The sequence below is a fragment of the Marmota monax genome, unplaced genomic scaffold, assembly GCF_021218885.2.
Source record: "Marmota monax isolate L192 unplaced genomic scaffold, Marmota_monax_Labrador192_F-V1.1 WCK01_AAM20220418_F8-fsc00042, whole genome shotgun sequence".
NCBI lineage: Eukaryota > Metazoa > Chordata > Mammalia > Rodentia > Sciuridae > Marmota > Marmota monax.
Window position 1 is genome coordinate 13,061,207 of NW_026693008.1, and position 26,329 is coordinate 13,087,535.

At 37.3% G+C, this 26,329-nt stretch overlaps 2 protein-coding genes across 8 annotated transcripts in view; one reads left to right on the forward strand and one right to left on the reverse strand.

Moving 5' to 3' along the window:
• Hesx1 (HESX homeobox 1) lies at positions 1 to 26,064 on the reverse strand. 4 transcript variants are annotated; one of them, XM_046452965.1, is made up of 6 exons: positions 25,952 to 26,064; positions 24,808 to 24,846; positions 1,673 to 1,755; positions 1,014 to 1,210; positions 634 to 735; positions 1 to 537 (listed from the first exon to the last, which is right to left on the reverse strand). In XM_046452965.1, exons 2-6 carry the CDS (start codon positions 24,840 to 24,842, stop codon positions 439 to 441), a joined length of 516 nt encoding a protein of 171 aa, XP_046308921.1. In that variant the 5' UTR covers positions 24,843 to 24,846; positions 25,952 to 26,064; the 3' UTR covers positions 1 to 438. The 4 variants fall into 4 exon arrangements, with proteins under 4 accessions (XP_046308921.1, XP_046308920.1, XP_046308922.1 ...); XM_046452964.1 differs by having other exon boundaries at positions 25,404 to 26,029; XM_046452966.2 differs by having other exon boundaries at positions 25,851 to 26,026.
• Positions 26,065 to 26,134: 70 nt separating this feature from the next.
• Appl1 (adaptor protein, phosphotyrosine interacting with PH domain and leucine zipper 1) overlaps positions 26,135 to 26,329 on the forward strand; it is a 43,832-nt gene continuing 43,637 nt past the window's right edge. For 2 of the 4 annotated variants that reach the window (XM_046452909.2, XM_046452910.2), the window contains exon 1: positions 26,135 to 26,321. In XM_046452909.2, the coding sequence (XP_046308865.1) occupies positions 26,268 to 26,321 (54 nt within the window). In that variant the 5' untranslated portion in view covers positions 26,135 to 26,267. The remainder of the gene's footprint in view (positions 26,322 to 26,329) is intronic. The other 2 variants (XM_046452908.1, XM_046452911.1) reach the window with 1 other exon arrangement.

The window sequence follows — 26,329 nt, forward strand, 5'->3', positions numbered from 1 at the left end:
TTCATGAATAAATCATATTTTATCATATGGTTAAGCATAATCATGTTTCAAATGTGTTTGAAGAAAACTAATTGAAGTAGATTGGATTATTTTACTTGAAATACTCTGTAAATGGAATCCAGCTTGTGGAATTAGTCAGGAGTTTACTGATTTTAGCATACTAATTTATCAGATTAACTTTGCTCACTTACAAAATAGCTAGCTTTTCTGAAAATTTTTATTAAAATATATAGGAAAGGTCTTTTATTGTAACTAACAGTGTCCAAATATAATGTGTACCATGCTATAATCATAATTATTTACAATACATTTTGGAAAAAAAGGATAATATTTAGACTAAATGCAGGAAAAAAAACATTACATTTTTAACACTTGATATTTGCATTTATTTCTCATGATCTGCAATTGGAAGATAATTTCACATATTTAGTTTTCTACCTATTCCAGGAGATTTGTGTTGAAATTTTTTTTCGCCATTAGAAACTGTGATTCTCTATGGGATCTCTTCAGTTTTGCACGCCGATTTTGGAACCAAATCTAAAATTAAGGAAAAATAAGATGGGTCTCAGAAACATTATTTTATTATTATTAATATTTCAATCATCACAAGTAACAACTAAATTTGAAAATTACCTGGATTCTGTCTTCTTCAAGGTTCAATTTTTGAGCTAAGTCTTCTCTGATATCAATGCCAGGATAGCAGTTTACTCTAAAGACATTTTCCAATACTTCAATCTAGAATAAAAAAAAATTCTTTAAAATGTTGATATTCCATAAGTCACCAAAATGGGCTTTTAATTTGTATAACAAAATAAATGCCCTCAATCTTTGGGCAACTAATTTAAATACCGCTTTTAAAGTAATTATCCAGAAACTGTTAAAATATGATAGTCTATTGTTTCATTAACAAGGCTTCTAAAACTGTGATCCCAAAGTGAATGAATAGCCTTTTGCTCAAGGGAACAGCAGCTAAAGCCTTTGTATTACCATTAATGGATGAAAACACTTCCCACCTGGTTTTGGGTAAAAGCAGTTCTAGGTCTTCGGCCTCTATACCAACTCAACTCTTTTTTCAAAGATAATCTTTCTGAGGCTGAAAAGTAATTTTCATATTTCAAAGCTCTTTCTTCTGGCATTAGGTGATCCACCATACAAGGAAACGAGATCCCATTGGGAAGACTCGAGCCGTGACATAGGTTAGCATCTTTCTCTAAAATCAGAAAAATAAACCCCATCCAATACTATGTTCCACAAAGTTCTATAAGAAGTAATTTCAGTAACTTGTCTTTAATTTTCTTAGTGGAATCCTGGGTTTCACAAAAGAACTGCCCCCTCATTAACTCAAAAGCCAGAATGAAGATCCTGCCTTGGTGACAGAGAGCATTTTGTATTTTATTATTTATTTTTCAGTGTATATAGGTATAGACTATCTAATGAGTCAAATAAACAAATTTTCTGAAGTAAATGCAGACTTTTAGCATTGCCTGTGAGTGAACTTATACCCACTAAGATCTAAGGCATTTTTATTTCCAATAGGACTCAGATGGAAGCATTACAAGCGCTAGATGCTTCAGCTATATCATGAGTGAAATCATAGTTTCTAACTGTATGCAGTGTGAAATAAAGGACAAACTAAAACTCAAATGAAATTAAATATTAAGTACTGGCATACCTGAGGAGTTGCAGGTGTCTGCCCAGGGCCTGTGAGGTTTCACGGATGGAACACAATCTTTCTTCTGGTCCAGTCCTAAAATGCTCTCAATTGAAAAGGAACAAGGTGAGGGTTTGCTTTCCCTAAGCTGAGCACCTTCCTGAAGGCTGGGAGACATCCTCTCATGGGCTACAGTGCAAAAGCTCAGGTCTTTCTGATGGCTTGGCCCCAAGCATACAGGGCTGGAATCTTCCTGCAGCTCAACTTATAGCTCCGCTGACAAGGGGGCTGGATTTAGAACGTCACTAATTAAAATCTTGTTTTAGAAAGTTTTAGCATGTCAATGAACTCTTGCCCAGCCAGCAGCTTAAGGAGTTAATTGTTTATTTGTTTGCAAGTAATTAGCAACTAATGGCTACACCAGGGGGGCCACCTACAGGGACAAAAAGTGTTATCTCTCCTAAGCAGAACACAGATTTAACTTTCTTGAAAGAAGTGATGCAGGAAAATAGCCCTCCTCTTTTATTTGAAATCATTAATGTATAAAATCATGCTTTATATTCTGAAGTTTATACTTCCATGGACTCCAGTTACTTAAACATACAGGCAAGATAGGAGAGCAGTCAAGTAATAAATAATCTAATTTAAGTGAATTTTCTTCCAAGGAAATTGGAAAAAATAATAATCTCTTAATACTATTACAGTAATTCTGATGAAAATACCTGTTTTTCATATGCATATGTAATAGTGAATGTTGTCAATGAAAACACAATGGTATTTGGAGTGCAGCATACTGGAAAAGGTTGGCAAAGTTATTAATACTGAGTGTAATTGTCTTCCAAGTGCTTGGATTAATTCATAGGAACAGTTGCACCAAGTATTTTAAATAATTAATGGGCTAATTCCTTTCCTTCATCTCTTCTTTTAAATGAGAGAGATACAAGTTTATACAAAGATTCATATGTTACTACTTCCAAGCAATTTAGAAGCACTACTATTCAAACTAAAGGGAATAATTTCTCTCCCTAACATGGTTGTTTCAAAGAAAAGAACATAGTTAACTGTTCTGTGAGGCTGATGATTGAAACCCAGGGCCAGGGCCTTGTGCATGCTAGGCAAGTGCTTTACCACTGAGCTATTCCCCAGCCCCAGTTAACTATACTTTCTTTAAAAAAAAAAAAAAAAAATTCCCTCTTTTCTCTCTTTCTCTCTTTTGGTGTTGGGGATCAAACCCAAGGCCTAGCATGCTAAGCAGACATTCTACCAGTGAGCTATATTTCTTGCTCTGTTGATCTTTTGAGGGACTGGGGTCAAGAGATTTCAGGAAGATGATAAGGCTTATAAAAAAAAATCAAAAAACCAAAAAACAAAAATGTAAGAATAGAATATTTTAATTTCATGATCCCAAGAAAACTTGAAAAGAAAATTATAGCTGCTAATTTGGAAAGATTTTGAGGTGGTTCTTCTCCCAAAAAGGCATAATAGTTAATAATCTTATATTCTGCTCTTCTTCCATTACCTTCTTTTTTAGAGAAAGAGAGAATTTTTTTAATAATTATTTTTTAGTTTTCGGCGGACACATTATTGTTTGTATGTGGTGCTGAGGATCGAACCTGGGCCGCACGCATGACAGGTGAGCACGCTACCCCTTGAGCCACATCCCCAGCCCTTCTAGTACCTTCTTGAAGATAAATTTAAGGGCAGAGCTTAGTCCATCATTTAAAAGACTGTCAGACTTTTCTTCAGGAAAGAGAAAAGGCAGTCTTCACTTACAGACGAAATAGCCTCCATAAGATGGGGCTCAACTTCATCAGATTTTATCCTATCATATCACAAATATTAAGCTAAATTCCTTATGCAAGCTGTGGGGTTGAACAAAGGATCTCACACATACAAAACATCAACAGGCACACAGAAGAATGGGTTTATACACATACATGTAAAATCATTCTGAGGATGTATAAACCAGTAAACATCTTGTGAAGATTTTGTATGTGTCTTAAATAGACTGTGCCAAGGTGGCGGTGACCTTAATCTGGGAAGACTTGGAGGAAGAGAGAACTCAAAATTTTCCCAGATTTCTTTCTCTTCTTGAGACATTCATTCATTCCACAACTGGTTGAACAAATTGTACCAGAAAAAAATAGAATAGAATCCTTGCCTTCATTAAATGTGCAATGGTTCTGGGTGGTGTGGGAGCTGGCAGATAGGCAACAAACAATAATTATATGTAAATTGTTTGGTAGGTTAGCCAAGAATAAGCATGAGAAAAGGAAACAGGTGAGCCAGGTAAGATGGATCATTACCAGGAGGTGGAGGGGTCGATGCTTGGGCAGGCTTCACTGAGACCCTCATACCTCAGGTTAGTGCCTCAGAGGAACAAGGCACAAGTAAGCTGTAGCAGATGGTAAAGCAACTTCACTTCCTAATTGCTTCTGTATTAACAAGGACATTCCAACATTTTTATTCAGCTTGAACTGATTTTATTTGGAATTAAAACACTCTTTTACATATGAATGAGTAGATAAAAATAAAAGGTCGGAAAGAATTTTTTCTTATATGCTCACAGAACGGATTTTTATAGGGTGCTTAAGATGTGCCAGACACTATTATAGGTGCTTGTGTTCCGTGATGAACACAATATGGTAATTTCAGAGAATGATAAACACATTGAACAGAAGTAAACAAGGTAATGATGAGGGGCAGATGTCTTTAACCATGGTGAGGTGGTCAGTGGCCCAGGAAGGCTTGTTCAAAGAAGTGACATTTTACCTAAAGCTGAGAATGGGAGTGAGCCAGTATGCTAAGAACCTGGAAAAGCACAGCAGCCAGAGGGAATAATAAGTACAAAGGTCTTGAAGTTGAAAAACACTTGGAATATTTGAGGAAGAAAAAGGAAGTAGGTGGAGTGGAGTTAGTAATTCCAGATGCTTTCAGAGAGCTTGGCCAGGCTTAATAATGGATGGGCTTCATGGTGCAAAGGGAAGTCAGGGAGGGTCTGAAGCTGGAAGTGATACATAGGATATATTTTTAAAATCACACACTGGGTCTGGGAGTGTACATAGCTCAGTGATAGAATTCTTTTCCTAGTTTGTGCAATACCTGGGTTTGGTGGCCAGCGCTGAGGAAAAAAAAAAACAAAACTTCATTCTGGTTACTATATGGAAAGGCAAGAGGGGAACAAGACTAGAGTTTATTTATCCAACATGTATTTACTGAGCATACATTATGTGCTAGGCAAGGTGTGAAGAGTAGAGTGGTAAAAACAATTGTTTATAGAGGCTGGAGATGATGACCCTTAAATAAAAGGGTAACACTGAGTTTGGAGAGACATGTAATTTATTAAGAAGTTGTAGGATTACTGAATAATTGAGTAACTGGTTCCAATTCTTCAATCCTAATGAGATATATATATATATATATATATATATATATATATATATATACACACACACACACACACACACACATATCATCCTCTTGCTGTGACTTCATGGCACTTAAGTTTTATCTAGAATCTAAAGGAGGGTATTTCAAGAAATATGACCCAGTGTATTGCCAGACCAGAAATGTTCCATTTACTCTTCAATTTCCTTCAAGTCTGGCTGTGTCTCTACCTTTCAAGCTTGCCAAAGTTGCCAGTAACTTCCTTATTAACAAACCTAGTAGATATATTTCTGTCTTCATCAGAACCTCTCAGCAGCATTGACACAGTTTGTCATTCATTTATCCTTTCACCTAATATTAGCTAAGTACTATTTTGAATGTTAAGAAGTAAAGAAAACAGAAATCCTAGAGAGATGAGACAACAAACAATAAACAGAAACAGGTAATGAGGTAAAAGGCAATAGTGCTTTAGAAAAAATTGGAGTGGGCCAAGAGACATCAGGAGTGCTGGGAAAGAGGTTGCAATTTTAAAAGGGAGAAAGGTAGGCCTCATTGAAAAGGTGATATCTGAGTAAATACTTGAAGGAGGTTAAGGAGTGAGCCTTGAGAATACATGGGGTACAAACATTCCAGATAGTGACAATGACCAATGTAAAGGCCTTAAGGCAGGATTGTGCCTGGTGTTTTTGTGAAAAGGAAGCAGAGTCTAACATGGTTAGAACAAAGTGAGCACAGGAGAGAGTATTAGATATTGAGATCAGATAGGTAAGGAAAGCTAACAGACTATGTAGGGTCCTGCACGCCACGGAAAAGATTTTGACCTTTATTTAGATGCAGAGCTATTTTTTTTTTAAATTTTTGTAAATAGATACAATAACTTTATTTATTTTTATGTGGTGCTGAGGATCAAACCCCGTGCCTCACACATGCTAGGCAAGTACTCTACCACTGACCACAACCCCAGCCCCCAGAGCTATTTTTTGAGTAGAGTTGCAGCATGAACTGACTTGTGTTTTTAAATGATTCCTCTGCCTGCTTTGTTGATAGAAAACTGTAAGGAAGTCTGGAAGCAGGAATCACAAGGGATTCCTCACCCTCTTTTCCTTGACCTTTTTCTCTCTGTTGATTCTATTTCCATATCTCCACATATTCCCCCTGACTTAGTAGCTACTCCTTCTTCCCCAACACCCAAATGTTAGAGGACCCTAGACCCAATCTGAGACTTTTCTTGTATGCAGCTCCAATCTCTGAATGATGTCATGCAAATCTGGCTCTTAAGACCATTTCTTTGCCAATGATCACAAACTTAGAGCTCCAGCCCTGAGCTCATCATACTCATATAGCTAGCAGTTCCTTGCTATCCAAACCAGAGCTCTTCATTTCTTTCCAATTTTTCTTCTCCCAGCCCACGCCTTCAAACCCCAATAGATGGCATTTGCTCAAGCCAAAAAACAACCATTCTTTTTTTTTATTGGTTGTTCAAAACATTACAAAGCTCTTGACATATATTTCATACATTTGATTCAAGTGGGTTATGAACTCCCATTTTTACCCCGTATACAGACTGCAGAATCACTTCAGTTACACATCCACGTTTCTACATATTGTGATACTAGTGACTGTTGTATTCTGCTATCTTTCCTATCCTCTACTATCCCCCTTCCCCTCCCCTCCCATCTTCTCTCTCTACCCCATCTACTGAAATTCATTTCTCTCCTTTTTTTTTCCCCTTTCCCCTCACATCCTCTTATATGTAATTTTGTATAACAATGAGGATCTCCTTCCATTTCCATGTAATTTCCCTTCTCTCTCCCTTTCCCTCCCACCTCTCGTCCCTGTTTAATGTTAATCTTTTTCTCATGCTCTTCCTCCCTGCTCTGTTTTTAGTTGCTCTCCTTATATCAAAGAAGACATTTGGCATTTGTTTTTTAGGGATTGGCTAGCTCCACTTAGCATAATCTGCTCTAATGCCATCCATTTCCCTGCAAATTCCATGATTTTGTCGTGTTTTAGTGCTGAGTAATACTCCATTGTGTATAAATGCCACATTTTTTAAATCCATTCATCTACTGAAGGGCATCTAAGTTGGTTCCACAGTCTGTCTAGCTATTGTGAATTGTGCTGCTATGAACATCGATGTAGCAGTATCCCTATAGTACGCTCTTTTAAGGTCTTCAGGGAATAGTCCGAGAAGGGCAATAGCTGGGTCAAATGGTGGTTCCATTCCCAGCTTTCCCAGGAATCTCCATACTGCTTTCCAAATTGGCCGCACCAATTTGCAGTCCCACCAGCAAAGTACAAGTGTACCCTTTTCCCCACATCCTCGCCAGCACTTGTTGTTGTTTGACTTCATAATGGCTGCCAATCTTACTGGAGTGAGATGGTATCTTAGGGTGGTTTTGATTTGCATTTCTCTGACTGCTAGAGATGGTGAGCATTTTTTCATGTACTTGTTGATTGACTGTATATCCTCCTCTGAGAAGTGTCTGTTCAGGTCCTTGGCCCATTTGTTGATTGGGTTATTTGTTTTCTTATTGAAGAAACAACCATTCTTAATGCCTCCCTTTCCCTTATCTCTATGTTCCATTCATTAGTGAGACATGTTCTTTTACTTCTGAATCAGTGAGCTATTTCATCCAAATGTTATGTGTACAAATCTCAGTGGCTTAAAAATGATTTTTTTTTCCACTCACAAAATTGCAGATCAGTTAATGTTTGTCTGAGCACAGCTGGACTCAGCTGACTTAGCTACAAGTTGTGGGATCCGTTGGGGTCTGATCCATGTGTGTCCATTCTGGGGCTCAAATTGAAGGACAGTAGCTACCCCAGGGATGATGCCATGGTGATGTCAGAAGCCCAGGAGGATAAACCAATCTTGCTGGTACATTTTGAGCTTCTACTCCAGTTACTTAAACATATAGGCAAGATAAGTACACTGCTGTGATTCCAAGGAAGGGAGAGTAAGGGAACTTGTGTTTATCAAACAAAATAAAAACAAAAACAAGCAACTGAAATCAGAATTGGGAGCAGTGATGTGTAACCAAATAGTAAATGTGGAGTTGCCTCCAAGGACAAATATCTTTACCTTCATTGAAACTATACTAGTAACCTTTAGACTAGCAGTAGGTAAGAGAGCTGAACTGAAGACAATCATTCCAGGCCAGGAACATCAACCTCTTGGTTCCTGGCAAAAACAGATCCAATCCTCTCTGGATGAAACTGTTCCTAATTTAGGTTCAAAAGATTCTTACAAATTAAGAGCAAGCAAATATAAGTTTATAGTCAAAGATAATCAGACATACAAGGCCAGCCACCATGAAGGAAAAACAGCAGAAACAAGATTTGCACCTCATAGCAGAGATTGCTAGTTTTCTCCCAATATCCCTTTCATATTCCCTTAGCAGTGACATAATTTTTAGGTAAAGGTTAATAAATACATTTCCCAGACTACCCTGAACATTGGTGTATAGTGAATAACTAGTAGAAGCAATGTATGTAAGTTTTAAGTCCAGCTATCACCTTTCTTGTTTCCATTTTTCCTTTTTTGCTATCTGGACTGTGGATGAGATGGCTGGAGATAGAGGTATTGAGAATGGCAATATAATAAAAGAGATGGGAGCCTGGAATCCTAATGATTGTGGGTTGGATATTTCATACCATTACTGGACTAGCTATTTTGACAGAGAATGTCAATCTTGCTATTTGGGGGGTCTCTATGTTACAGCAGTTAAATCTAAATACTAACAAATAATAGAGTCTAAAGAAATTCAGATGTGGCTGTAACTATCAGGTACAGAATATAGAGTAATTATAAATGAAAGTTTAAGAAACTAAAAGTTGGGTTAGGGATATAGCTCAGTTGGTAGAGTGCTTGCCTTGCATGCACAAGGCCCTGGGTTCAATCCCCAGCACCAAAAAAAGAAAAGAAAAAACTAAAGGTTAGAATCATACATAGGGGCAAACAAAATAAAATGATCAGGAATGACTGGGAAGATTTTTAAAAGAATCAAATGAAAATTATAAAATGAAAAAAATATAATTATTGAAATGTATTCAATGGATAAGTTAAACAGTATCGTAGACAGTCTTAAGTATACTTACCCATACTCTGGCTAATATTCTTTATTATAATCATTTAAAAATTTTTTTTTAATATTTATTTTTTAGTTTTGGCGGACACAACATCTTTGTTTGTATGTGGTGCTGAGGATCGAACCCGGGCCGCACACATGCCAGGCGAGCGCGCTACTGCTTGAGCCACATCCCCAGCCCATGAAACATTTAAAATTATTGTGCATTTGGTAGGCAAAATAATCTTTTTTGTATTTCTTCAAATAAGGTTGGACATTATTTCTTTATATGTTTATTGGTCAGTGTATATTTCCGTTTTGTGAAATCATGGGATATGTCCTTAATCCATTTTTCTATTAGGGTGAATTTTTCAGAAGGTAGGACTAGAAGTAGGAATTGAATGTGAAGAAAAATGAGGAAACTTTTTGTGTTCTGTATTTTTTTTATTTTTATTTTTTGGCTGTAGTTGGACACAATACCTTTATTTCACTTATTTATTTTTATGTGGTGCTGAGGATCAAACCCAGGGTCTCATACGTGCGAGGCAAGCGCTCTACCCCTGAGCCATAACCCTAGCCCTGGGCTCTGTATTTTTATGTTATATATTTTGATGGAGTTTGGATGACACAGATGTATCCATTTGTCAATAATCATTGATTAGTACCTAAGATTTTTCACTTCATAGTACTATGTTTTTAATCTCTAAAAGCATAAACAGTATTGAACAGTTAATGTTATATATGCAGAAGAATTTAAAAGAGAAATATATTGACATCTATAACTTGCTTCAAGATGCATAAAAAATAAAAGATTTATGAATGGATAAATACATGATGTTACCTATATAATATGATTATTCTAGATCAATAGAGCCTCTAATCCAAGAGTTTTCTGAGATGAGGCAAATATCTACATTTAAGCGGTCTAATATGGGGGCCACTAGTCACATGTTGCTAATGAGGACTTGAAATGTGTCTGGTGTGAATGGAAAACTGACTGTTAAACTTATTTTAAATTTAGATATTCAAAGGTAGTTAATAGCCATACCCAATAGTACAAAAAACATTTCCACCATTGCAGAAAGTTCTACTGGGCAATGCTGGCCTAAAATTAAGTAATGCTAAAAACAGTAATGATGAAAATAGTAATGATGAAAACAGATATCTTTGCATGAGAATGATGTTTCATGATTAACAAGGTTTATGTTGGTTTTTAATAAATGCTAGTTATTTAACATAATTTGTAATGAATATGAATATAAAATATCTCTAGTCCTTTGTAACTTCTAAAACATTTTAGCATATTTGTATTTAGTCTTGACACAAATATTCCATTATTTTGTAGTTGAGAAAACCAAACTTAAGGCTAGAGTGTAATGTGCAACTAGGATAGTTTTGACTTGCGTTTTCTGTCTCCAAATTCTCTGTTCTATTGACTTTACCAGTTAATGTCCACTGTAAGATCTTCACCAATGAGCTCATGATATCAACATCAAACTGTGCTGATAAATTAACAAAAACATTATAAAAATCTTGTGTTTGTCACTAATATCTTTTATCACTTATTTTTTAAATATTTTTTTTAGTTGTAGATGGACACAATACTTTATTTATTTTTATGTGGTGCTGAGGATCAAACGCAATGCCCCACACATGCTAGGTGAGCACTCTACCACTAAGCCACAACCCCAGCCCTCTGCACTTATTTTCATATGATAAATAAAAGTCTGACATATTGATGTGTAAGAGATTTAGTAATAATATAATTGAACTTTATTTACTTGTTTATTTATAGAACTCAGAGATACTCTATCAAAGCTATATCCCTAGCCCTTTTTATTTATTTTGAGATACAGTCTTGCTAAGTTGCTCAGGTTGAGTGGGGTACAATAGTGAATGCCTATAATCCCAGTGGCTGGGAGGCTGAGGCAGGAGGATCTCAAGTTCAAAGCCAGCCTTAGCAAAAGTGAGGCACTAAGCAACTCAGTGAGACTCCGTCTCTAAATAAAATAGGGTTAGGGATGTGGCTTAGTGGTTGGCTGCCCCTGAGTTCAATCCCCAGTACCAAAAAAAGGAAGTTGCTCAGGTTGGCCTCAAACTTGCTATCTTCCTGTCTCAGCCTCCTGAGTAGCTGGGATTATAGGATTGTACACTGTGTGTGGTACTGGGGATTGAACTCAGGGGTGGTTAACCATTGAGCCACATCCTTTTTTATATTTTATTTTGAAATAGGGTCTTGCTAAGTTGCTTAGGGCCCCGCTAAATTGCTGAGGCTTACTTTGAACTCGTGATCCTTCTGCCTCAGCTTCCCAAGCTGCTAGGATTACAAACATGCACCACTAAACCCAGCCAGTACATATTTTAAATATGAAGAGAAAATTGAAAAGTTTGTTTTGTCTTATTTTATTAATTTGAAAATTCACCCAAATTTTGATAATTTATTTTCCAATTGTGTATTTCAATTAAGACCCAAATCATTAACATCAGGAAATTCATCCAAGGTTTTAGGTGTTTTTGCAGTTATTTCTGTACATCAGACACACAAATATTATGTTCATGTTTATGAGCACAGTAAGAAAAAAAAGTAATATGCAAAGCTTTAATGACACTTATCCCTTTCTTATTTTTGTATAGAAATTACACTGATTTAAGATTTTCAGTATTTTTAAATGCTAAAATGTGATTTCTTTTTTAGTTTTAATTTTTTTTAGTTGTTGATGGACCTTTATTTTATTCATTTATTTATATGTGGTGCTGAGAATCAAACCCAGTGCCTCACACGTGCTAAGCAGGTGCTCTACCACTGAGCCACAATCCCAGCCCCTAAGTTTTTAAAACTTTATCGGTTATTTTTAGTTATACATAACATTAGGAATCATTCTGACATAATTATAAAAGTATGGAATTTAATTTGCTCTAATTCAGTAACCAGTTATGTCCTCCTCTCTCCCCCTGGTCCTTTTACTGAAATTTTGCTATTTACTTTTACTTGTTGTTTTGTTTTGTTACTATCCTGTGGATATATATGGTTAGGTCAGATTCATTCTACTGTTCTCCCTATATCCTGTCCCTTCCCATCCCCCTCAATCTCCTTTATCTAGCCTACCCATCTTTCTTCTATTTTGATGGAATCCCCACCCCCCCACCCCGTTTTTGCCTTTCTCTCTTTCTCCCCTTATTTTGAACTAGCTTCTGCATATCAGAGAAAACATTTGACCTATGGCTTATTTCACTTTGGTTTATTTCACTTAGCATGATAGCCTTCAGTTCTACTCATTTACCAGTAAGTGCCATAATTCCATTCTCCTTTATGATTAATACTCCATTGTATACACATACCATATAAAAAGTGATTTCTAATATAAAAGTTTATTGGGGCTGGGAGTATAACTCAGTGGTAAAGTGCATGCTTATTGTGTGCAAGGTCCTGGGTTCAATGCCCAGCATCAAAAAATAAATTTAAAAAATGTTTTTTTTTTTTTTTTTAAAACTGCTATACCTTTAGTGTTTCCTAGGATCATGCCAAAGCAGACATTCAATAAATATTTGTTGAACAAGTGAACAAATGCATAGAAGAATGGATGGGACTAGCAAGAGATGACACTTATAAACAGGATTGGTATGTTAAATATAATGAGTTCAGTATTATTATAGTTGTTCCTTAATGTTGAAAGGGTAATCTCAGTTTTCTGTAAATGATATATGTATCATTCTAGGGCAATCTACAAATTAGAAAAAATTATGGCCTTCTATAACAAAAAATTAAGGGGCTAGGGTTGTAACTCAGTGGTAAGAACACTTGCCTAGCATGTGTGCCACACTGTGTTCGATCCTCAGCACCACATAAAAATAAATAAGATAAATTATGTATAACTAAAAAAAATTAAGAAACATGAAATGGGATATTAATCTAAAAAATCTGACCTTAAATTCTAAAATCCTGAGTCATGTTGAACAATTCACATCTGCTTCCATCACAGCTAACTTCACCAGCCAAGGCATTATAGAGGGGCCCAGAATAAGAGTGAAGATGTGGATCCAAGGAGAAGAAGTAGTAGATGGGTAGTGGGATATGAGTGTAGAGTCCTGGAGGTGCCAATACAACATGGTCAGTGGCAAAGGGTCAGGGGACAAAACAAGCATCCCATACCTAGGTTACTTCTTCAGCTGAGACCACACCAATCCACCTCATTTCAGCCTGGAAGCCAAATTTGCTCAGTGTCTCAAGCTCTTCTGCAACACTGTAAATGCAGCAAAGGAGACTTTACATCTCATCTCAAAATGATGTTGCAACGGAACTCTCCTCAAGGCTACATTTCCTGAGGAGCCATGAGAGGCAGGGCCTGCTCTCAAGGGAAGCTGTCTTGTTCCAGAGCAGGGCTTTGAGTTTTTCCCACCCAGTACTGGAAGTGGTATTCTGTAGACAGCCATCCACAAACCATCACTCTTTAGCCTGTGGCTAGGGGGCAGGGGCACCCCAGCACTGAGGGATCAATGGGGGCCAGGCATCAACATGGATTATTTCATGGAATTCTCACACTGCCTTAGGAGACAAGGACTGTTACTGCTTTGTCTTAAGAAATCAGGAAACCAGTCGGGCACGATGGCACACATCTGTATCCCAGTGGCGTGGGAGGCTGAAGCAGGAGGACTGTGAGTTCAAAGCCAGCCTCAGCAATTTAGTTAGACCCTGTCTCTAGATCCTGTCTCTAAATAAAATACAAAAAAGGGCTGGAGATATGGCTCAGTGGTTAAGTGCCTCTGGGTTCAATCCCTGGTACCATAAAAAAAAAAAAAAAAAAAAGTCTCACAGTGCCTTTCTCAATGATTATAACATTCAGGAGAGTAGAGACTATATATGTGGTTCTCTCTCTCCTTGTACCCAGCACAGCACTTATTATACAGAAGATGTTAAATAAAGGTTGCTTGAACAAGTTCACTTTATTTATAACATTTATAAAATATTTTAGTCTTCTCAAATCTCAAAAGAGTAAAGTTTCAGAGTAAAGTAAGAGTAAAGAGTACAGTTTTTCATTTTCAAATCAGTTAAAATTATTTATCATGTCTTGCATATATGAGGCTCTTATTTTAAAACTGGATATAAAATCATCAAAATTACATATGCATGCATTCATTCATTCATTCATTCATACAGGGGTCTGAACCTAAGGGCACTTTGTCAGTAAGCTACATCACCAGCTCTTTTTATTTTTCGAGACAGGATCTCTCTAAATTGCTGAGGCTGGTCTCAAATTTGTGATCCTCCGGCCTCAGCCTCAGAGTCATTAGGAGTACAGGCATGTACCAGTGGGTTTTTTTTTTCTTTTTTAAAAAAGATCATTTCAATCAGTCAGGCATTATGGTGCATGTCTGTAATCCCAGTAACTCTGGAAGCTAAGGCAGGAGGACTGCTATTTGAGGCCAGCTTCAGCAATTTAGTAAGGCCCTAAGCAATTTAGCGAGACTACCTCAAAATAAAAAATAAAAGGGCTGGGAATGTGGCTCAGTGGTTAAGTGCCCTGGGTTCAATCCCTAGTACCAAAAAAGAAAAAAAAAATCTTTCTATACCATTACTACATAGAGTAAAATAGGATAATCTTTTCCTACCCAATCTTTAATCCTTAATCTATTAACTACCACTACTGATGGTTTAATGCTTCTACCTGTTTTATTTATTTGCTAGTTTGTTTATTTCAGTGCTAGGGTTGAATGTAAGGCCTCATGCATGCTAGGCAAGCACTTTACCACTTTGCTAAAACTCTAGCATCCTGTCATTTTAAAATGTCATGACATAAATAGGAGGATGTGCAAACACACATACACACATTTTCATCCAGTCAGACATACACACTGTTCTGCAAAAAATTTAGTTTTTGTACCTCATGTCCTTACTCACGTCAGCAAGTATAGCTTTGCCTCTTTATTCAGTAACTGCTTGGCACTATATAATTTATTAAACTACACCCCTGATAATGGGCACATAAGTTGTCTCCAATTTTTTTTAATATTATATTTTTTAGGTGTAGATGGACACAACACAATGCCTTTATTTTTATGTGGTGCTGAGGATTGAACCCAGGTCCTGCCTGTATGAGGCAAGAACTCTACCACTGAGCCACAATCCCAGCCCCAAAATGTTTTCCATGGAAAAATGTCTTTGAAGAAGAAATTATTATTTGGTGAATGCTACCATAATTTCATTCTAAAAAATCTTGACCAATGAACCCCACCTAGAATATCCTTTGTCCTTATGTCTTTCCCAAATTGGTTGTAGAGAAAAAAAAACTCAGAGCTGAGCTAAATTAGACTCAGATTTTCTAGGGACTCAATATTCAAAGATAAAGAGTTTAGGATTTAGGGCTCCAAGGGGCTCAGGACTAAACTCTGGTGCCATTTAATCTAATCACTGTAGATTAAGTGGGAGTTGTCAGTTAACCCAAGAAACTGATAGTAATGTATAGCATTGTTTCTGGGGGATAAATGTTATGGTTCTAAACAACTTAAAAACAATCCTTTGATCACAACAAACATTTTTTATTTTTTTCTTTCCACATTTTTTTATTGGTGTGTAATGATGGATTTGTTGTTTCATATTCATACATGCACACAATATAATTTGACTGATATCACTCCCCAACACTTCCCTCCTCCCTCTCTGCCTCCCACACCCTCTTTCCTCAACTAATCTCCTGTTGATTTTCATGAGATCCCTGCCCCCCACCTTTCTTTTCCTTTTTCTTCTCTAGCTTCCTCATATAAGAGAAAACATATGATCCTTGAATTCCTGAGTTTGGCTTGTTTTGCTTAACATAATCATCTCTAGTTCCTTCCATTTTCCAGAAAATGACATAATTTCATTTTTCTTTATGGCTGAATAAAACTTCATTGGATACATATACCACATTTTCTTTATCCATTCATTTGTTGATGGACACCTCAGCTGACTCCATGGTTTGATTACTGTGAATAGGATGATGGCTTTAATTCTTTAGGATAAATACTTAGGAATGGTATAGCTGGGTCAAATGGTGTCTCCATGCCTAGTTTTTTTATTTATTTATTTTTTTTCAGTTGTACACAATACCTTTATTTTGTTTATTTATTTTTATGTGGTGTTGAGGATCGAACCCAGGACCTCGAATGTGCTAGGTGAGCGCTCTACCGCTGAGCCACAACCCCAGCCCAATGCCTAGTCTTTTGAAACCTCCATACTGATTTCTAAAGTGGCTGTACTCATTTACAATCCCATGAACAGTGTAAAAGTACTCCTTTTTCTCCACATCTTCTCCAGCATTTATTATTGTTTGTATTCTTGATGAATGTCCTTCTCACTGGTGTGAGATGAAATCTCAGTGTAATTTCAATTTTCATTTCCCTAACTGCTAATGATGTTGAACATGTTTTCATATATTTGTCTGTTTAATTCATTTGCCCGTTTTTAATTGTGTTATTTGGTTTTTTTCCTCACATTTTTTATTGGTGCATCATAGTTATACATAATAATGGGATTTGTTGTTACATATTTGTACAGGCACATAATATAACAATATAATTTAGCCACTATCACTCCCCAGCATTCCCTCCCACCAACATAATCACAATGAAATCAAAAGGAGGAAATTAACATTTACTCCATTCAAGTTTCACCAATTATAATTCACAAATAATATCCTTTATAGCAATCAAATTCAGTTTGGAATGATGTATTCCCTTCAATTGTGTCTTTTTAGTCTTATTTAATCACAACAGATCTCAGTATTTCTTGGACCTTCATGACCTCAACACTTTGAAGATTATAGTCATTCAGTAGAATTTCCTTCATTTAAGGTCATTTGATGTTTCCTTATGATGATGTTAAGTTGGACATCTTTGGTAGGCAGGTCACATAAGTGATGCTGTGTTATCAGGCAGCACATCATTCCAATTTGTCCCATTACTGAGATGTTCAATTTGGAGCATTTGATTAAGATGGTGTCTGATAGCCTTCTCTACTGTAAAGTTATACTTTCCCTCTTTATAATATAGAATTTCGTGGGGGAGATATTTTAAACTCATGTGAATATTTTGTTTCTCACCAAACTTTCTATTTACATCATTATGGACTCATAGATTCCTACTTTATTTAATGAGTTATAAACTGATTTTATTTTTTGTTTTGTTCAAATTTCCCAATTTTGCCTATGGGAAAACTTCTTCATACTTCATACTTTTGTTTGTTTGTTTGTTTGTACTAGGATTGAACCCAGGGGCTTTTATCTGCTGAGCTACAACCCCAGCCCTTTGTATTTTTTATTTTGAGACAAGGTCTCACTAATTTGCTGAAGTTGACTTTGAACTTGCAATCCTCTTGCCTCAGCCTCCCAAGTCATTGGGATTACAGGCATGTGCCATCATGCCTGGCTATGCACCACCATACCTGGCTCTTCATGCTTACTTTTATGTTCATTGCCATATCATTTTGAGCACTTTGTACTTTTTGGCATTACAAGACATCCCAGACAGATCTTATTCTGTATTTGTTTTATGTCCTAGGGTCAGCCACTTCTTCAACAAGTCCTAGTTATTTTTAATGGAGAATGGGGTTTAGAGCGAAGATCTGGGCTACATATGAGATTATTGCTGTTGGGTCATTTCTATTCCCAGACCCTCTCAATGGAAGAGTCAGGAAACAAATATGATACATATACACATTTTCAACTACATTCATTCATTTTTTTTAATATTTATTTTTTAGTTGTAGTTGGACACAATACCTTTATTCTGTTTACTTATTTTTATGTGGTGCTGAGAATCGAACCCAGGGCCTCGCATGTGCTAGGTGAGCATGCTACCGCTGAGCCACAACCCAGCCCCAATATATTTATTCTTATATTGAATAATATTAAAGAATTTTATTCTTTATTGAAATCTACAAATTCACATAGATACCTCTAATTCCAATCCCAGCAACATAGGGCTCATGCTTTCTCCCCTTACATATATGTAATTCTGTTCTCTGACAGAAACCTGCATCTATTATCCTAAAAAAGAAAAAAATATATATAAATGTGTTTATATATATATGTGTGTGTGTGTGTGTATGTGTGTATACACGCACATACACACACACACACATGTTTGTTTATTTTGGCACCAGGGATTGAACCCAGGGTGCTTAACTACTGAGCCACGTCCCTAGCCCTTTTTATATTTTATTTAGAGACAGGGCCTCACTGAGTTGCTTAGGGTCTCGCTAAATTATTGAGACTGGCTTTGAACTTGTGATCCTCCTACCTCAGCCTCCTAAGCCATTGGGATTACAGGCATACCACCCCACGTTTCAAAATAATTTTTAATTTAATATACCCTACACATGTAACCAAATTTCTATTGCCACTACCTACAGAGATGCCTTCTTCCCTCACTTGAGTTTCTAACACCTCCACCTGAGCTGTCCTACTTCATGGAAGCCTTTCTTACCCACTTCAGCACTAAATACCCTGTCCCAATACTAGGTTATACCTTATGCACAAAAGCCCTTTTCTCTCTGCTTGGACCCCAGACCCAGACACTCTCTACATAGATGCCCTGTTTACCTCGTTCTGAGGTGCAATCTGCCTTCTTTTCCTGATTCTCCTTTCATACTTTGGGTTCTGAAATCTTATACCAGGCTCCCATCCTACATAAAAGCCCAATTCATCCTGCATGGGTTCTAAAACTGCTCTCTTATGTAGATACTCTCCTTGCCCACTTTTGTGCCAGTATCCTGCCCCGGGCTGCCTCTCCACCAAAATGCCCTCTTTGCTCTTCTAGTTTTTTTGTTTGTTTGTTTTTTTGGGGGAGGATTCTTTTTCTTTTGGTCCTAGAGATTGAACCCAGGGTCACTTTACCACTTAAATATTAAAAAAAGAAATATAGCTATTTTTTAGTTTTAAGTGGACACAATATCTTTATTTTACATTTATGTGGTGCTGAGGATCCAACCCAGTGCCTCATGCATGCTAGGAGAGCGCTCTACCACTGAGCCAAAACTCCAGCCCTTAGCTATATTTCCAGCCCCATTTATATTTTATTTTGAGGTAGGGTCTCATTAAGTTGCTTAGAGTCTAAGTTGCTAAGGCTAGCCTTGAATTTGTGATCCTCCTGCCTCAACCTTTCATGCCACTGGGATTATAGGTATGCATCATGGCTCCTGGAACCCTTCTAGTGTTCTGACAACACACACTACCCCTCCTTACCCTGGTTGGACTCCAATGCCCTGTTCTGGCCCCAATGGCTTCCTCATCCTGCACAGACTTCTAATTTACTTGACCCTACCTAATGATTTTAGCACTGTATTATTCAGGAAGAGGAAAACACTATATACTCATTTTTAGATTAAATCATTGTCTTTCTTCTGTTTTTTTTTTTTTAGAAAGAATTTTTTTTTTTTTTAATATTTATTTTTTAGTTTTCGGCGGACACAACATCTCTGTATGTGGTGCTGAGGATCGAACCCGGGCCGCACGCATGCGAGGCGAACATGCTACCACTTGAGCCACATCCCCAGCCCTTTCTTCTGTTCTTAAGACACTGTTTTTGGTCCTTTTTATTGAATGTGATTTGGTTACATAACTGTTGTAAATGATTCCTTTAAATCAATGTATCTCATAAACTACCAAGTTTACTTAAGATAATGCCAACTTGCCTGTAAATTATAATATCTTATATCACTAATTCATTCAGCTTCCACAACATTTGTTTCAAATCACAATCTCTGTTAAAGGTGACCTGATTTTGACCAAATCAGTGTCAAAGCCAAAGTTTTTTTTATCAAAGTAGGCTGCAAAGCTTTACATGATTAGGCCTCCTTTCCCTCCACCTTTCTTTGGGTGTCTTCCTGGAGGCTCTTCTCCCAATACTCTAGTCTCTATGTAATTCCTGAATCAGGCTAGGTTAGGCCACTCCTGCCTTAAGGCTTTGGGCCTCTGTTCTAAATGGTTCCTCTTACTTCAATGCTCTATCCTCAGATGTTCCCATGGCTCATTCCTGTGACTCCTTCAAGTTCTTTTTTTCTTTAATTTATATTATTGTACTAGGGATTGGAACCTGGGGCTCTCTACCACTGAGCTACATTTCCAGCCCTTTCTATTCCTTTATTTTGAAACAGGGTCTCATTCAGTTGCTGAGGCTAGCCTCAAACTTGCAATCCTCCTGCCTCAACCTCCCAAGTTGCTGGGATTACAGGCATGAGCTCCCATGCTTGGCATCCTTCATGTTTTTGTTTGAATGTCACCTTCTCAGTGAACCCAACCTGAAGAACCTACTTAAAGTGTTAACTTTAAATTAACTGTCCACTACTCCTATTTTCCTGTTCTATTTCCATATCACATTTCTAATAATTACTTGTTTGTTTTTCTTTTTTTTTTTTTAATTTTTTTTTATTTATTTTTAGTTCTCGGCGGACACAACATCTTTGTTGGTATGTGGTGCTGAGTATCGAACCCGGGCCGCACGCATGCCAGGCGAGCGGGCTACCGCTTGAGCCACATCCCCAGCCCCTTAAGTTTGTTTTTCTTCTTACCATATCTACTAAACAGTAGCTGTACAAGGACAGGGATTTTTAACATTTTGCTCATTATTTAGTAAATATGGAAGGAAGCAGTCATTTCCTGAGGCAGTCTGAATCCCCAAACTAAATTAATAGTGCCATCTAGTGTTTGTAGATGGATATGCTGTTTAACTCAGATTGCATTAGCCATGAGATAAATACTACTGGTTTAATTAATTGTTAGTTTTTGTTTTTTTTAATTGTCTTCTGTGGTTCTGTAAAAATTAAAATGTTTGCTTTTTTGATACTTGGGATTGAACTATGGGGTGCTTTGCCTCTGAGCTACATCACCAGCCCTTTTTATTTATTTATTTTTTTGAGACAAGGTCTCACTAAGTTGCTGAGTCTGGCTTTGAACTTTTGATTTTCTGCCTCAGCTTCTGGAGTCTCTGAGATTACAGGCATTGGCCACCATACCCTGCCTAAAATGTTTTCAAACATTAAATAGTCATGAGACATTCTGACTTCTCCAATAGCAACCTCTTTACTCTAACTTGTCTGTTTACAGAATTCCTGTGGTGGTAGCAGTATAATAAATGCCATTTATCTTTTAACCTTAAGGCACTTCTACACCTCCTCCCTATACAAACACACAAAACAAAACAACAAAACTCCAAATATGTCAATGTGGTAATAGTCTTTGCTGTTTGGGCAATTGTGTTGGTATACTTTTTTTCTATAATATCAAAATACATCTGGTATGGTTTGAATGTTTCCATCCAAATTTATGTTGAAATTTAAACCCCATGGTACAATATTATGAGAGTAGAAATTCCAGCATTTTGGTACAGAGCTATAATCCCAGCAATTTAGAAGGCTGAGGCAGGTGGATCACAAGTTTGCGGCTAGCTTTAGTAACTTTGTGAGACTCTGCTCAAAAAAATTTAAATAAACAAATACTCAAATAGGGTCAGCAATGTAGCTCAGTGGTATAGCAGCCATAGGGTCAATCCTCAGCACCACCGCTTCCCCCACATACACAAAGGAACTACTTACTGCTTTATAAGACAAAGGAGAGAGAGAGACGTGAGCTAAGATGTTCTGTCTCACCATGAGTCTTGTGCCACCTTGGAATTTTGCTGGAGAGTTGCTACCAACAAAAAGGACCTCATCAAATGTGGCTACCAATGCTGAATTTCCCAGTTTTCAGAACTATAAGTCAAGTAAACCTTTATTTTTTTATTTTCATTTTTTTACAAATTAGTCTATAGTACTAATTTTTAGCAACAGAAAACAGACTCAAATAGATTATTTGCTTATTTTTAAGTTTTGGGTTTTGTTACACAAAGTCCCTAAATCAAAGTGATAAAACATTAATGTGGGTAATGATAATATTATGTAAAACAGCATCTGGGGGCTGGGACTATAGCTCAGTGGCAGAGTGTTTGCCTAGCATATGTGAAGCACTGGTTCGATCCTCAGCACCAAATAAAAAATAAATTAATAAACAAAGATATTGTGTGTCCCTCTACAACTAAAAAAATATATATATTTTTTAAAAAACAGCATCTGAATTCTATAAGATAATAAACATGATCTTATTTAGAAAACATTCCTTTATTTATTTCTTTATTTTTTGGTATAGGGGATTGATCTCAGTCATAGAGTTAAAATCCTGGCTCTTTTTATTTTTTTATTTTGAAAAAGGGTTTAAGTTGCTGAAGCTGGCCTCAAACTTCAATCTTCTTGCCTCCAAAGTTGCTGGGATTGCAGGCATATATCACCACATCCAGTTGGTTTTATTCTTTTTACACTCAAGAAAGTAGAAGCTACAGAATTTGCCTTGCAATTGCTAAGGAATAACCAGTTGATTCTTGCTGCCCTATCACCTCTTTTTGCAACCCACTCAAGACTTTTTCTTCTGCTTTCCAATTGCTCAAGGTTTTCCAGTTGCTATCACTAGTCTAATATTTTAAGATAGATGGAATTATTCAAGTTCCAAAATTAAAAATTAATATACCCATTTCTTGAATTTGGTTCATTACAGCTGGATATTAAAAAGAAAACAACTGAATTAGCTGTTAAAGTATGTCCCATTAAAGAGTGATCTATCAAGTAACATTCAGAAGTACTCACATTGTACATTATACTCTTTAAAGGTAGCATGAATTCCCCAGAATTTCAGATTGATGAAATATTTCAGAGGAAATTTTGAGTAGGTGATTTCCAGGCTCTCTACATGATTCTGGAAATTGTGCCATCCTAAGCTGGAATTTAGGATTCTTTTTCTAAACATTTACTTGACCATTTTCTTGGGATGGGGGGGGGCAGTGGTAGTGGTGCTGGGGATCCAACCCAAGGCCTTGCACACGTTAGGCAAGTGCTCTACCACTGAGCCTCACCCCTAGCTCTGATTTCTTAAATTCTCTTAAATATAAGGTTTTTTTTGGGGGGTGGGGGAAGTGAAATGGGCATTCTCCATCTTTTTTTTTTTTTTTTTGCTTTTTCTTTTTTGGTACCAGGGATGCTTAACTACTGAGCCACATCCCCAGCCTGTTTATCTTATTTTGAGACAGGGTCTCGCTAAGTTACCTACAGCCTCGCAAAGTTGCTGAGGTTGGTTTTGAACTTGCAATCCTGCTGCCTCCCAGCGGTCTTTCTCCATCTTTGATAAAAATTTCAACATGTAGTTTGAGGACTGCTTGCATCAGACTCATCTGGAGAGATGTCCAGCTCCACCTCTGACTTATTACAAAAGAATTTCCAGGGCTGGAGTTGTGGCTCAGAGGTAGAGCGCTTGCCTAGCATCTTTGATAAAAATTTCAACATGTGGTTTGAGGACTGCTTGCATCAGACTCATCTGGAGAGATGTCCAGCTCCACCTCTGACTTATTACAAAAGAATTTCCAGGGCTGGAGTTGTGGCTCAGAGGTAGAGCGCTTGCCTCACCACTGGGTTTGATTCTCAGCACCACATAAAATAAAATAAAGACATTATATTCGCCTATAACTAAAAAATTAAAAAAAAAAAAGAATTTCCAGCAGAGCTCAGGGAATCTGTCTTTTAACATTTCCCTGCAACCTCCACCATGCCCAGATGATTTCTATATGTGCCTAAGATTAGAGGATCTAGGGGATAATTTTGAAAAGTAAACCATCACTGTCATTTGGGTTGTTGGATTCTTTTCTATTATAGATCATAGACAAGAACTTCAAGAAATATCATGTAAAAATCTAGTTATAAGAAGACCAAATAAATTTTAGGAGACTAATAATTAACAAATCTATTTATAAGATTGAATATTCTTTTGTTGTAAATTACATGTGTGCACTGTCTCAATGAATTATATGTGTGAAACATCTCAAAGAATTCTTTGGTGGATGTTGTTTAATCCTGACTTGCCATCCATAAAATTAACCAGCTGCCCAAAGTTTTTACTATGCTACCCACACACCTGTCTCCAGTTACCCCTGAGGCATTCTCTAAACAAGCCTCATTTCCTATATAAAAGGAAATGGGCTTAAAATGAACTGAGTTTGGTCAACTGTACAAAACTTAGGCTGATTAAACTGAAACAGGTTATCAAAGGAGACTGCAAATTCTACAGCTTTAAAGATGCTTTAAAATAGGAAATACAATTTTATTTTTGGATAAGCATGGTATACAGTGGTATAAAGCTAAAGGATTCAAATAGAAGAAGCTTCTTTCTAGGTTTATAATTTTTAAAAATAACTTTATTTATTTATTTTACGTGGTGCTGAGAATCAAACTCAGTGCCGTGCATGTGCTAAACAAGCGCTCTACTACTGAGCCACAATCCCAGTCCTTATATTTATAATTTGACTAAACCAGCTCTCTACCTAATTGAAAGTTAACCTGTTCTTGTTTGTTTTTTAACAAGCTGACCCTGTCAAGAATTCCATGCCCTTCTCTGATAACATAATAGCCTCTTAAGAATACTTTATAGAAACATTGTTTAAATGCCCATAACATACAATGATGGAAACTATTTAATTTGATCACACCACATAATTACTCTTCTTTCATATAAAGTTTTATATATAAAATTACCACTGACCCACAACCCCAGTCCTTATACTTTGTTTTTTAATTGCCTCTTACTCCTGATTATTATCAGATGTCACCACCCTTCTTAAAATCTAAATCACAGTTCAACCAAAGTCACTCACCTTGCAGGTCTTCCTTCTTTGGAGTCAGGGTGCATGGCGCTTTTGTTGGCAGAACAGAAAAGAAATACCAAGAATTAAAAATCCATAACACAACTGGGAGCCCTTAACCTAATTTAAGAATTGACTTGAAATCACCTTTATCAAAAACTAAAGATATCTTCAAAAGAATGACTAGTTGGTAAAAGATCTAAGGGAAGAGTTCTCATTGAAAGACATAACACTAAAGATAATTTGTGAAACTGTAATAAAAATTTACCGGATAAAATTCTAAAACATAATTATGTTTTCTTTCAAGCCATCATGGAAAAATCTTTTAGTTTAAAATATGTAATTCCATATTTGGATTTGAGCCACAGTTTCTGGATTTGTTCTAATATATCTGCAGAACCAGTGATCTTCACTTACTATCTTATACTTTCTGAATGAAAATCAAATAGATTGGTGGTTTTAATGGCTAGATTTTTGGTAAACTCGTTATTTTGACATTTTCTCTCTCTGCTGACGAAAGCTTCTTACAATTCGATAGAGAAATAAATGAGGCAATATAAGTTTGGAGAAGATGAACCAAGAAAGAGGAAAGCCAGCGTTCTACCTACCCCTCAGCTGGTTAAATCTTCATTTTATTTAGGCTTCACTTGACTGTAAAATTAGAGACTGAAGAAGCTGTTTAAAACCTCTTCCAAAAGTTTTGAACAGAAACGCTAGTCAGTTGCCAACACAGTTAACCAAGTGTATCCTGATTTTTAAAAAGATGTTTTCCTTTGTGATGTAAAAAAATATGGAAGTCGGAATTTCAATGGGTCAGGCTTCTAGGCCTCTAGGAACTCAAGAACTGACAACAAAGTCACGTGTTTTAAACAGGGTATACAGATATCCAAGTGTCCAGGAAAATAATTTTGAGCTTACTGCCGACAAATTTACCAGAAAGCCCTGTGAATGACACAACTTCAGATTTCACGGACATCTTGGGGCTGGGCCCGGAAGGTTATAATTTGATGAAACTTAGGCGCCAGCAGTGGGTTTTTTTTCCCAAGGTTCCTTACGAAATAAGATGCAGAAGAAACACTGTCTCAAATTTCCCAAAGCCGTCCTCACAGGAGACTGGTTACCGGCGGTGGGAAGTGGTGTGGAGACGTTCCCCTACCATTTTTATCTACGTAACGCCGCCTCCAATCCCTGGCGGACAGCGCTGCCTCTGCCGCCAGCTATAGCTGAAGCGCCCCGCGCCGCGAAGGAACCTTTCGGCCAGCCCCGCAGTGCTGACGGGCATCGTCACGAGCCAATGGGCACCCTGGAAGGCGGGACAGGGAGGCCGAGGGGCGGGATTTCCCGCGCGGCCCCTGGGCGCCGGGCTGGAGCTACACGGGCGGTGTCAGCGGCTGCGCCTAGAATAGGGCGGGCAGGCGCGCTAATCTGTGGGCGGCCGCGGCGTCTTCTGCCGCCGCCCTCCCTTCGCCACCATGCCGGGGATCGACAAGCTGCCCATCGAGGAGACGCTGGAGGATAGCCCGCAGGTGAGGCG

Bases quoted from the DNA above. Each gene is read 5' to 3' on its own strand.
- Hesx1 (XM_046452963.2), bottom strand. From the start codon at position 1,829: ATGTCTCCCAGCCTTCAGGAAGGTGCTCAGCTTAGGGAAAGCAAACCC. The intron at 1,211-1,672 runs GTATGCCAGTAC...TTCTGATTTTAG, and splicing joins AGACACCTGCAACTCCTCAG to AGAAAGATGCTAACCTATGT. The intron at 538-633 runs GTAATTTTCAAA...CCTTAATTTTAG, and splicing joins TTGAAGAAGACAGAATCCAG to ATTTGGTTCCAAAATCGGCG.